Raw genomic sequence first — 13927 nt, 5'->3', positions numbered from 1 at the left:
GCGAGCCACAGGTCGAGGAAAATGGGAAGAAAAAGCCCCAGATGACTACAATGTCTCTGTCAAAGCTTTCTTTGAGTAGTTGTCATCTGATGTTTGTTTATTTTTTGCAGGTTTGTGGCACTTACTCCTGCCACCGGTGGTCCTTCAGGTGGCCCTTCACTCTGTTTTGTCATATATTTATCAATGCATTTTATCATACATTTATCAATGCATTTGTCCTATTCACGTCAGTGGAACCTACATGGAAGGAGAGAAAAACATACAGGAGACGGCTATTTTTGGAGGAGTTGGGGAAAGCCCTCATCACGCCCACAATTGCGCAGAGAACACATCTCCCCAGGCAAGAGGCTGCAGCTAGCCTGGTGGAGCAAGCTGACAGTGGGGAGGAGCAGATTGATGAGGGGGACCAGCGGCCCAGCAGCAAGTACAAGCAGTGCATAAAGTGCGCAAAACCACCGAGTCTTCAATCGGTGCTCAAAATGTGCATGTCACATTTGTAAAAAACACACAAAAGGTGTGTGGGGATTGTTTTGAGAAATAAACTGTAAACTAGTTTAAATAGTTAATTGCCTTTTTGTTAATTCCCTTTTGTTCATTGCCTGTTGTTGTTTATTCATGTTGTTTCATTGTAGTTGGTTGTTGTTTTCTTACCTTGTTTTTACATATTTCTTATTGCATCGAAATCTGTGTTATGATTTATTGACTTATTCAAGGCTCTAATTACCTCATATAAAATATTCCAATTTGAAATTAATTTTATTTGAAGATATGGCATATTTAGAGTTATGGTCATAACACAATACAGCTTTTATTGTCCATTGAGGGCATACAAAAAAAAAAAAAAAAATGTATTTATGATAGGGTTAAATGGTGGCAGGTGTGTGCCAACTCCCATTTAACATGGGTTTGGAATGTGATTGGTTAATTCCAAACACAGCCGCATCCCCGATATAAAAGGGTGTGTACATTGGTGCAACAACAATCTCATTTTTTTTAAATTTTTTTTTTAATTTTTACACACCCTACAATTGAGGTGAACAAGTTAAAGGTCACAATGTTTTAACATTTTTTTTAATTTATCTTGGCATGTTTTTATATCACAAAAACCTGGCAATTGAGTTGTATAGACTTTTTAAATCCATCAAACAGTATTTGCCTCCCATGAGTGTCATTTTATGATGCTTCAAGCTGAGGAGTCCTCACTTAAGTAATGTTGAGAGAAGGAAGAATGGAGATCAAGATAGTAAGCTCCAGTGGGCAAAAAGAGATACTAGAACCTCCATCTTTTGTGATCAAACTGGTGAGAAGCTTGTTTCTCAAGGCAGGAAATATTTTTGATAAGGACAGCACCTGAGGCTACTTGTCATCTTTTATCCCCACTGGAGGATCTTTCCTCTCCTTCTTTACCGAAACCGTCTCTTCTTTGATGGTGTTGCTTTCTGCATCTCGTTTCTTCTTCTTAATGAGCTCACCTTTGACCTTCACATCCGGACTGAGAGCGTGCGGGGGCTTGATGTCGGGTGCGCCCTCCAGTGCGGCAGTGGAGCTCTCACACACAGTTGGCCCCTCCCACTTTGGGATGTCCAACCCCAGGTGCTCCATGAGCTGCTTAATTACATCATCAACATAGCCGTTGATGCGGAGGTGTGCATGCTTGTCCTGCAAGACACCACGTTGGAGCATAGTGAGCAAACAATGTGTTATTAGTGTGGAACGGCCCCAAAAGGTTGGCACCAAAAAGTCAAACACCCCCTTAAAAATGTAGCCTACCTCAAAAGTCAAAACAACAAATCTCATGGGACGCAGTGAGCATCTAAAGCAGTGGTTCGGTTTCCGATTTAAAAAAAGCAATATTTTGACGGCCTGGCATAAACAACAAAAGAAAAAAACAAAAACAAAAAAAGCAAAAATACAACTCACCATTCCACTGAATGTAGTTGTAATTAGTGGGAGCTCTGTGCTTGTTTCTCTTCAATGAGCAGATCCCATCTTAACAATGATAGTTACGCAACTTATAACCAGTCTACTCTGGAATTTTATTTTGGCCACAGTCATTGCAAAATCCCACTTCAAAAAGATAGGATGTTGGAAATGGAAGCAAGGTATTGAGTGCTTTTTTTGTAAGTTTTGAAGGCTTCAATGCCTCACTTACAAGCCTGTCACCACATAGTACACAGAGCAGGCTTGGTGTGTGTGAATTACCTGCAGCTATCAACCCATATTTGAAGTAGGACTGCTGATATTTTCTCTTAAATATAGCTCTTTTTCTTTGAAGTTGAAGGCTCTTCTTCTGTCTCATTCTTTTGAAGAGGTTCTCCACAGACGCAGATTTTTTTTCTTTTTCGTTTTTTACTCATTTGCTACATTTAGGGTTCCCTTTTTTTACAACTGTATCACTTGTCTGAGATGAGCGGTTAGACTTGTGTACAGAGGCTCAAGCAGATGTGAATGATTTTCAAAACAAAACTTATTTCAGTTTCTGATGATCAATAATAATTCCCCCCCCCAGTCTCTGTGCGGCCCCAATACAAGTCCACGGTCTTGTGGTTGAGGGCCGCTGGAATTAAATACTGTATGTTTTGTTTTTTCTGTAGTCTATTTTTTTTGTGTCACAAAAGTGTATCAAGGCAAAAAGGCAAAATGTGAAGATAACCAAGGAACAGTAAACGGAACTTAGTGTGACATACAATATTAGCGATACAATTCATTATTAGTTAAATCCATCCATCCATTTTCTACCGCTTATCCGAGGTCCGGTCGTGGGGGCAGTAGCTTTAGCAGGGACGCCCAGACTTCCCTCTCCCCAGCCACTTCATCCAGCTCTTCCGGGGGGTGGATCCCGAGGCATTCCAAGGCCAGCCGAAAGACATTGTCTCTCTAGCGTGTCCTAGGTCGTCCCCGGGGTCTCCTCCCAGTGGGACGTGCCCGGAACACCTCACCAGGGAGGAGTCTGGGAGGCATCAGAATCAGATTCCCCGGCCAACCGAGCTTCTCACCCAGGGATATCCAGGACACCCTGCGGAGGAAACTCATTTTGGCCGCTTGTATCCGGGATCTCGTTCTTTCGGTCACGACCCACAGCTCGTGACCATAGGTGAGGGTAGGAACGAGATCGACCGGTAAATTGAGAGCTTCGCCTTTTGGCTTAGCTCCTTCTTTACCACAACGGACCGATACAAAGTCCGCATCACTGCAGATGCTGCACGGAGGCTGAGGAGTGTGATCCCCCTGTAGTTGGAACACACCCTCCAGTCCCCCTTCTTAAAAAGGGGGACCGCCACCCCAGTCTGCCAATCCAGAGGCACTGTCCCCGATGTCCACGCGATGTTGCAGAGGCGTGTCAACCAAGGCAGCCCAACAACATCCAGAGGCTTTAGGAACTCCGGGCGAATCTCATCCACCCCTGGGGCCTTGCCACCGAGAAGCCTTTTAACCACCTCGGTGACCTCTCCCCAGAGATAGGAGAGCCTGCCTCAGAGAACCCAGACTCTGCTTTCTCATGGGAAGTGTCGGAGGTCTTCGAAGTATTCTCCCCACTGACTCACAACGTCCCGAGTCGAGGTCAGCAGTGCCCCATCCCCACTATACACAGTGTTGATGGTGCACTGCTTCCCCCTCCTGAGACCCCGGATGGTGGACCAGAATTTCCTTGAAGCCATCCGGAAGTCTTTCTCCATGGCCTCAACAAACTCCTACCATACCAGAGTTTTTGCTTCAGCGACCACCAAAGCTGCATTCCGCTTGGCCAGCCGGTACCCATCAGCTGCCTCAGGAGTCCCACAGGCCAAAAAGGCCCGATAGGACTCCTTCTTCTGCTTGACGGCATCCCTCACCATTGGTGTCCACCAACGAGTTCGGGGATTGCCGCCACGACAGGCACAGACCACCTTACGGCCACAGCTCCAGTCGGCCGCCTCAGCAATGGAGGCGCGGAACATGGTCCACTTGGACTCGATGTCCCCCGCCTTCCCCGGAACATGAGCAAAGTTCTGTTGGAGGTGGGAGTTGAAACGCCTTCTGACAGGGGATTCTGCAAGACTTTCTGCACTTGCACAGCCGTGGCCCAACGGTTAAGATCATCGCCTGCCACCGTGGGGGACCTAGATTCAAGACCCCGACTGGACCATCCTCCAACATTCCCCGGACTCACAGCTGTGGTGTCCTTGAAAAAGACACTGATACCCCAAAAAAAATGCTCCCCGGGCGCTTTAGCTACCCCCTGCTCCAGTGTGTTCCACTAACGTGTATGTGTTCACTGTGATGGGTAAAATGCAGACAAAAAATGTCCTGTGCATGCATGCATGTTCATGACAATAAAGGTGATTTTTCTTTTTCTTCTTCTTCCCAGCAGACCCTCAAAATACGCTTGAGCCTGCCATGTCGGACCGGCATCTTTCCCCACCATTGGAGCCAACTCACCACCAGGTGGTGATCAGTTGACAGCTCCGCCCGTCTCTTCACCCAAGTTTCCAAGACATGCGGCCGCAAGTCCGATGACACGACCACAAAGTCGACCATCGAACTGCGACCTAGGGAGTCCTGGTGCCAAGTACACGTGTGGACACACTTATGCTTGAACATGGTGTTCGTTATGGACAATCCGTGATGAGCACAGAAGGGTTCTGATCGGGGGGTCGTTCCTCCCAATCACGCCCTTCCAGGTCTCACGGTCATTGCCCACGTGAGCATTGAGGTCCCCAAGCAGAACGATGCAGTCCCCAGCGGGGGCACTCTCCAGCACCCCCTCCAAGGACTCCAAAAAGGGTGGGTACTCTGAACTGCTGTTTGTTAAATAATGAATTATTAACCCATCCATCTATCCATTTTCTACACCACTTGTCCTTTAGGTCATGGGTGAGCTGGAGTCCACCCCATTAACATGAAGTGTCTTCACATACAGTAGATGAATATCATTAATTATTAATAACAACATAATTAGCTCTATATCAGTAGCTTTCAGTTTTAAAAATGGTTGTTAGCCCTAGGTTAGAGTGTGCAGCACTGAAACATACGTGCTTGGTGGGCTGCAGGTTGACAATGACGACTTTGCCGCCTTTGCGCTTGGTGACGAGTGGAAGGTCTCCGCTGGGTTTGATCTGCATGGAGGTGCCCAGCGTCAGTGCCAGGTCAGCTTGTCTAGAGAATACAGAGCACGACAGATACAAGTGGTTCCATCTTACACCAACGTAGTGGTTGTATTTGGAGGGCCGAAGAAAAATAACAAAAAACTGCACATTTGATTTTTATGAACTTGCTGGAGTGTGACTCATCTTCTGGTAAATGTGCAAGTAATAAAGAGGGACAAACAAATAGTCCACAGTTCCTCGCTCACTTTTATCGACACATAAAACTTATACCAGGATAAAAGGTTGAATATTGACACTCAGATGGTAAATGTGGACATTCAGGAGACTAATGTATATTCATTAACCACAAAGGTTTTTATAGTGGTAAGCTCACAGAGCCAGCAAGGCCTTCTCTGCCAGCCTAAACACCATTCTAAGCACTGACCTACATTTAAAACCTAAATTCTAATATTTGTTCCATGAAATTGTAATACTCTAGTTCCAACAGTCTGTTCTCTTAATGTTGTAGCCCATTGTAGCGCTTCTCTTGTGCATTGCTTCCGGCGTGTTTATGCTGAATTTTTGCCCAATCAGATTTCAGCCTCTGTGTTGCTATGTCAATCAAATCTTCCCAGGGCCTTCAGAATCAATAGTGCTGGCCGATGGTAATTAACGTACAATTGTAATGAAGAAGGAAGAAAACTTTACCTGCTTGCATTGTCTGCTTTGTTCAGATCTCTGTCAGGAAGTGCATCTTCCCAGTCCAGTATAGTGCTAATCAATTTCCCTCTGTTTTAATGAATATCACACAAAGCACACTGTTGAACAAGTGAAGTGCTTCATTTGTAACGGAGATCATACTGGTTTGTGTGCTTACCTGCAGCCTCTGAGTCCTCTGGAGCGCACCACATCACAATACCGTCCCGTGGGTTTGAGGCCCATCACGCCAATCACCTTTTCCCTGACAAACTGCCTGGGAAAGCACACCACCTCACTTTGTCTCATAAATTGGATTTATTAAAGATATAACTCTATGCTGCTGCCCGTGAGGTTAACCGATAAATCTTTAGTACAGAGAATTTTAAAATGTAAAGTGCACTGAAACCCCGTGTCAACAAACCGTGTGTTATACAACAGCCACATTCAAATTAAACTGCCCCAAAAAAAGACAAGAATCAAAGAAGTTTGTGTTTGCGCACATACCTGCAACACTTCTCGCACTCCTCCACAAACATGTTTCCATGAAGCTCTGACAACAAGTCCCTGTAAAAGCCAGAGACAACATTCCCTTGGATCACAGTGTGTAAATTTGACATGAAAAGGTCTGCGAACAAGTTCAGTGGTGCTGGCTCTTTCATGAATATTCTGTGCGCTGCTAGGTTTGATTTCTGCGCTCCACCATGCCGATGGGTGCAGCCACTCTTCTTGTATGTGCTCGTTTTTAGAAAAGATGAAGAAAAACGAACTGGAGGAAAGAGGAGCTGTACGGAACTGCCAGGGAGAGCGGGTCTTCCATTACAGGCTGGATGCTCGGATTGAATGGAAAATTGAATTCACTGCTTGGTCAGTGCATTGCAAAGGAATAAAAGTTGGCAATTTACCATATTTTCACAATCATAAGGTGCACTTAAGTCTTACATTTTCTCCAAAATGGACAGGGCGCCTTATAATGCGGCGCGCCTTATGTGTGCGCAGAGTTCCAACATCTATAAATGTTGTTGTGTGATGAGCGCTCCGCTAGACTTTTTTTCATTTTATTATTTTTTTTTTAAGCATTTCCTGCCGACACGCTGCTTACACAGGAGGTAAAGCGGACGTGGCTGAGGACAGGCGAACGACGCTAAAGCCACGCCCCGAGTAGGGATACAGCGCCAGGGCGTTTTATTTATTTATTTATTTATTTTTATTTTTATTTTACAGCTTTACTGACTGGGAGGATTTCCGGGGTGTGCATTGTGCAAAACAACATCGGTTTGGCTAAGGACCCCCGAGCAGCCGCGAGAGAATTCAAGATCAACGAATCCATGGTTCGCAAGTGGAGGAAGCAGGAAAACGAGCTTCGCCAAGTCAAGAAGACGCAGCTGAGTTTTCACGGAAAAAAAAGAAAAACAAAATGTGGAAACAAGGCGAGGTGGCCCGATTTGGAAGACCAACTCGAGCAATGGATTAATGAGCAAAGAATAACTCGGGGCTTGCCATCATTCCGGGAGGCTTGACGAACCGCTGGACATCGGTGTAAACAGGGCGTTCAAAGTGAAGTTGCGAGCGGCGTGGAAGCGATGGATGACAGATGGCGAACACAGCTTTACTAAGACTAGGAGGCAGCGCCGGGCGAGTTACGCCACCAATTGTGAATGGATTGTGGATGCTGGGCTAACGGGTCTCCTTGCACTGTTGTTCGAGCTTTCGCACGGCAACGAGACTCACTCGAACCTGGCGTGTTTGATTGAGAACTTGCCCAACTGTTCATTTCGGATACAGAACATGAGGACTTTGATGGATTTGTGGATAAGGATTGAACAAAAAATAATGTGAGTACATTGTTAAATACTTCAATAAAGTACAACCGAACTCAGTTTTGCTCCCCCTGCCTTTTTAAAAACTTTGTTTTAGCGTGCATGCATGCTACCCTATGTTTTAAGCTAGCGTGTTTTACCATGCCTGCGCCCAATAATACAGTGTGCCTTATGTATGTGTTAAATACAGAAATAGACCCCGTAACTGAGACAGCACCTTTTAATACTGTGCGCCCTATGGTCGTGAAAAGACTAAGTGTTCCTTTCAGACTTTCTCTGCCATTGTTTGAGCAGTTTAAAAAAAAATACATTTCTATATCAGCATTATGTAGATTTTCAACCTAAATTTAATTGGAATACCTACCACTGGATTACCATCGAAAGTCCCTTTAAAAAGCAGGATTTATGTGCCTTTTTTCCAGGTCGCTCTTCTGTATAAATGGCATCCTTGCAGTATCCTGCCCCAGATGTAGTACTGTATCTGAACTAGAGGGTTTTTTGCATTTTCTGCACTGCCAATTTAAAATAATGTCCTGTTTTGTAATAAAGGGATGGAAATTATTTTTGAAATTCGATTTATTTGATTAATTGAAAAAATTATTGACAGATTAGTCGATCATTAAAACAATCGTTAGTTGCAGCCCTAATCTGAACCATAGCAAAGCCGAAAGAAAGGGAATGCCAGAATGCTTCGACAGGAGAGTGACATTCAACACTCACTTTTAGTTTGCGATTAAAACGTGATTGTTTTATGATCATGGGCTAGAAGTGCTTTTCATACAATTATTTACTGTAATTATGACTAATACTGTGTTAGCATAGGTTAGTGTTGGATGACTGTACGTTCTGACCTGCATATACAAATATGGATTAAATTGCAAGCGTATGAACGAACTGTCGTTATAAACTGAGAATCCCCAGTTTGCTACTATTAACTACCAAGACTGGAGAACAAAAAAGTACATTGTTTTTTCCCCCCCCCACATATTGCTGAGCATGTAAAGGTTATGACCCAAGTCACCTTGGGAAACCAGATCGCACATGCAGACCGTCCACATTTTGGCTGATGAGATACTTGAGGTATCCGGCCCGCTGGAGTCCCAGCAGGGCCATGTGAGTCAGGCTGGGTCGGGCCTCTTCAAACGTTGTCTCAAAATGAGGCGTCTCTCCCTTTTCCTCCAAGGTCCACACACCCTTTGGACCCCTGAGAGAAAATATATTATGACAACCATGAAAAGGAAACCACAATTAACCTCCGCAATTCAAGGGGAATAAGGACTGAGCCTGCTGAGAAGAGTGAAAATCTGTGAATTACTCCTCTATAAAAGGTTTATAATTGCTTTTAGATTACATAAAATGGAGGCCCAGCACTACTTTTGAATAAATTAAACTCCTCAACTTACTTCCACATAGTTCCTTGGCGACAAGATGCCACATTAAGGTGGCAAAGCACTATTTTTGTCTCAAAGAAGCTCCTCAACTGCCTTCCACATTGTTCATTTGACCAAGATGCTACAAGATGTTGGCAAAGCACTGCTTTTGTCTAAATGAACCTCCTCAACTCACTTCCGCACAATTCTTTGGCGCCAAGATGCCACAAGATGGTGGAAAAGCAATATTTTTATCTAAATGAAGCTCCTCAACTCATTTCCACATACAGAGGGTACGGAAAGTATTCAGACCCCCTTAAATTTTTCACTCTTTGTTATATTGCAGCAATTTGCTAAAATCATTAATTGGGGGGGGGCACTTTAATCTACACACAGCACCCAATATTGACAGAAAAAAACGGAATTGTTGAAATTTTTGCAGATTTATTAAAAAAGAAAAACCAAAATATCACAGCCATAAGTATTCTGACCGTGTGACACTCACACAGTAGTTCCTTGGCACCATCTATACAACACGGTGGAGGGAAGGCACTAATTCGGCATAATTCTTTGGTACCAAGATGCCACCTGATGGCGGCCAAGCACTGCTTTTGTCTAAATGAAGCTCCTCAACTCACTTCCGAATATTTCCTTTGTACCAAGATACCACAAGATGGTGGCAAAGCACTGCTTTTATCTAAATGAAACTCCAACGCATTTCCACATAGTCCCTTAGCACCATACATGTGACACGATGGTGGCAAAGCACTACTTTTGTTTGAAAGAAGCGCTCAACTCACTTCCATACACCAGTACACGGTCGCAAAACTATACTTTTTATTGCTTTTAATTAGTTGCAATAAAAAAATAAAAAAGACTCAGCAAATATGCAAATCTGTGAATGTGGAGTCATAACTATGCAAGGGTTCACTGTATCACAATATGATGTGTCAATCAATTAATTGCAAGATGTCAAAACTAATTTAAGATGGAACACAATCACACAAGGGAACTCTTTAGAGTCTAGTTTTTGCCTAGGAAGTTTCCCTTCCATTCCTATTCATATGAGATTACCCAGAAGTACTTGGAGGAAAAGTTGTTTTCAGAAACAGCTTAGAAAAGGTGCCACAGTGCAACCTTTACTTTATGAAAAATACTACCCATAATCCTTTCCAGCAGCAATATTTAAAGCAACAAGCCACTAACATTTAGTTTACCAACTATGCAAGTTGCTCAAGAGTAAGAAGCAGGGAAAATATCTATTTTATTTTACATTTCAGAAAGACTACTGAGGGCAGTAATATTCAACACAACAAATTCACCCTCTTAAGTGATTCTTAGTGTTGGCGACATCCTAATTGCAATAAATACGACAAGAATGCATGGATCGAAGGAATGCAGTACTCGCTGTCACACGATATGGTCGGTTAGGACAAGTGGAGTCAAATTCATTTTAAACAGTGCTGTCTGTTTCTATGTTCGAAAGGAAGTACCTTTTCATCTCGCCTTGACGTTTATCACAAGGGTTGAGGAAAAGTAGCATATGGTTGAGATTTTTGCCTTTCCGGAGTGGCCCATGGTCTTCATTCAAAATTTAACCCATCTATTTTCTACAGCGCTTGCCCCGATTAGGTCACGGGTGCAGAAGTGGGCCGCACCCTGAGCTGGTCGCCAGCCAAACGTAAGGCACTTTTAGACAAACCACTCACACCTATTGACAACTGGAGTGTTCTACTGACATGATGGCCATGTTTTTGTAATGTGGGAGAAAGCCAGAGTAACTAAAGAAAACCCACATAAGTATGGTGAGAACATGTAAACGTGACACAGGAAGGCCTAAACTGAGATTCGAACCCAGGACCTCTCAACTGTGAGACAGATGTGCTGACCACTACCACATTGTGTTGCCCAAAATGCAACTGCGTTAAAATAATCACCAAAAAAGAAAAGAAAAAAAATATATCAAACAAGGTCAGTGGAATTCCCTTAAAAGCAACTGCATATTAAACGAGGAGGAAAAATAATAATAATAATTTAAATCTATTAAATAATAATAAAAATCTATATTTGGCTGTAGTAGAAAGATAATTTACTGCGCATTGATATGTTGTCCCATCCCTTGTACTGTAAGTAGCAGTAGAGCATGCATCTCAAATGAAGATTTTGCACTGTAACATGCCCCACATGTGCTCATTTATTACAACTTATCTTCATGCACCAGAAAAGAGAATTCATTATGTGAACCCTCACAACGCAACCATATCTGATGTCTTTGCATTTGAAGATCATCTCTCTCTTTCAAGTTCAAAACTGATTTTTGATTTATTACTGCTTATCAATATGAGGGAGATGTGACACGATGTGAGGGCCACATTTGTGTCATTTGGCAACTTCAGTAAGAGAATGCTCAAAGGCTGCTAATTTGTTTAGTCGCTCTCCTGGAGTATTCAACTGCATTTAGCATTAGACGACCTAATAGATACTTTAGAGTGTGTTGCTTTAACGATGTTGCTGTCCAAGGTCAAACTGAGTAGCAGGTGGACAAATCTAATATTTATTGGTCCAGTACGAGTAGCAGCAGCGGTGGAGGACAATTGTAAACATGAATTAAAAAGTGTTTTTATAAGTGATTTTTCAAGAGAAAACTGAAGGGTCAACTAAATGGTCTGGGATTGTGAAAATAATGAGGTAATCAAAAACTGCGTCCTCATCGTTAGTTGAGTGTGTATTGAACATCTGCTACCCTCTTCTGTTCAAACTGTAGAACTTCAAGAGGAACATTTGAAAATGAAAACTTGCAGCAAAGAAAAATCTATTTATGCCACATGGTCAAACACATTCGTTAGACTTGACAAAGCCCATGTACAGTGCTACCAGAAAACATTCACACCCCTTCACGTTTTCCACATTTTGCTATGTTACAGACTTATTCTTAAACTGATTTGAGTATAGTTTTCTTTTTAAAAAAATCTACATAAAATATCCCATAATGACAAAGTTAAAACATTTTCAGACATTTGTGCAAATTTATAAAAAATAAAAATAAACATTCAAAACATAATAGGTACATACTGTAAGTATTCACACCATTTGCTATGACACTCAAACTTAAGCTCAATTGCATCTGATTTCCACTGATCATCCTTAAGATGCTGAATGGAGTCCACCTGTGGTAAATTCAGTTGATTGAACATCATGCATGGTACCCCACCCCTCGCCCGAAGATGGCTGGGATAGGCTCTAGCACACCCACGACACTAGTGAGGATAAGCGGTACAGAAGATGGATAATTACAACTGTCGGTTTGAACTTTCAGACATTTTTAATTCCAAATATTCATAGCCAAAAGGATGTCAAGATAATTGTATTTATACAAAATCAATACCAAACCCATCATATTAATATATAATACTACACACACAGTGGCTGAAAGTATTTAACACATCAGCATTTACTCACATCGACCCTTGTGAGGATAAAGCGGTACAGAAAATGGATGGATGGATATATAAATATATATATCCCACCTTGGCAATGACACCTTTTTGTAGGCCATCAATTAGTACAGAGCCAGCTGATATTCATTTGCACTGACAAGGGGCTGGATTGCTGTTTGATTATTAGATTTTAGGTTTTGTCATATATTGTTAATATAACTCGTATAGTATTGATTTTGTATAAATACAATTATCTTGATGCTCGTTTGGCTATGAATAATTGGAATTAAAAATATCTGACAGTTATAAACCGACAGCTGTAATTATAAGTCTCAAAATGTATTTTTATGGTAAACTCCTTATTTTGGAAATCACTACTGTTCAAAAGTTTGAGGTCATTTACAAATGTCCTCCTTAAATAAAAAAATAAATTATATATATATATACATATATATATATATATATATATATATACATATATATATATATATATATATATATGTTACAAAAAAATATTTTAAAAAAAAAGTCATTTTATTTCAAAGTTCTGGACATTTCTATGTGAGCCCCAACTTTTCAACAGCAGTACATGTCATGTACATTTGCACTGCAAATGAGAAAACTGATGCTTGTGTGCGAAAGTGGAGTCAATGAATACAAATATAAATGCAAACGCTAGAGTAATAATTTATTACCTGAAGTCAGGGATGCCCGCTGAAGTACTGATTCCTGCTCCAGAGTGCACGACCATGTACTTGGACTCTTTTACCAGGTTAGCAAGGGTTGCCACCTTCGCTTTCAGCTCTTCGGGGCTATCAAATGCCTGTGTCATCATATCAAATTTGTTCAGATTTTGGGGGAGCATTTTAAGAGGCATAGTAAAGACAGTGTTAAAATAGCCTGTCATCTTCAGGAATGAGTAAATATAAATACCATGTGTTTTACCCATTTTTAGTCTTTGCTTAAAACATCTTAGTATAATATATAATGAAAAATCACGACTTTTTTTTTTTTTTTTTAATACAAACTACATGTAGAGTGGGGCATGGGGTAAATACAGGCGCCAGCACTTAGTAAGGTAGACAATGGAAATTATAAATTTACTGTTACTGTACTGTTTAAAATATTTTAAGTCAGATGTGAATTGGTGTCAATTGTCTTAGTTGTATGTTTAATTAAAAATGCACAGGTTTATTTCAAATAGTTCATTCATCACCAAGTCCTGCTAAGACTCTACAGGAGCAAATCGGCTAACCCGCTCGCGAAAGCTCGTTAGAAAACAAACTACCGGCCGATATATAGTTTAACGTTACCTCTGGAAGTCCGCACACGCCCTTGTCTGCGTACGGTGAGAGTCCGGCAGCATAATTCACAGACATTGCAGTTGTTTCTTTGATAAAATTGTTTTTAAAAAACTGCAGGGAAGAATTGTTTCCAGGTCTGAAGCGACTGACTTTCGGCGAGGTGACGTCATAATTCCGCGTCCAACAAGGCGAAGGCGCGTTCAATGGAATGGGAAAATAGAGGACATTTAAAGT

The 13927-nt window shown here is 41.9% G+C and overlaps 1 protein-coding gene across 2 annotated transcripts; it reads right to left on the bottom strand.

Moving 5' to 3' along the window:
• Positions 1–975: 975 nt before the first annotated feature.
• Positions 976–13849, bottom strand: sirt6 (sirtuin 6). 2 transcript variants are annotated; one of them, XM_061693311.1, is made up of 8 exons: positions 13703–13849; positions 13085–13212; positions 8604–8786; positions 6270–6329; positions 5944–6039; positions 5775–5855; positions 5013–5136; positions 976–1659 (listed from the first exon to the last, which is right to left on the bottom strand). In XM_061693311.1, exons 1-8 carry the CDS (start codon positions 13766–13768, stop codon positions 1357–1359), a joined length of 1041 nt encoding a protein of 346 aa, XP_061549295.1. In that variant the 5' UTR covers positions 13769–13849; the 3' UTR covers positions 976–1356. The 2 variants fall into 2 exon arrangements, with proteins under 2 accessions (XP_061549295.1, XP_061549296.1); XM_061693312.1 differs by lacking the exon at positions 8604–8786.
• Between the last annotated feature and the right edge of the window lie 78 nt (positions 13850–13927).

The sequence above is a fragment of the Phycodurus eques genome, chromosome 13 (assembly GCF_024500275.1).
Source record: "Phycodurus eques isolate BA_2022a chromosome 13, UOR_Pequ_1.1, whole genome shotgun sequence".
In the NCBI taxonomy this organism is placed as follows: domain Eukaryota; kingdom Metazoa; phylum Chordata; class Actinopteri; order Syngnathiformes; family Syngnathidae; genus Phycodurus; species Phycodurus eques.
This window is presented reverse-complemented; position numbering and strand designations above follow the sequence as displayed.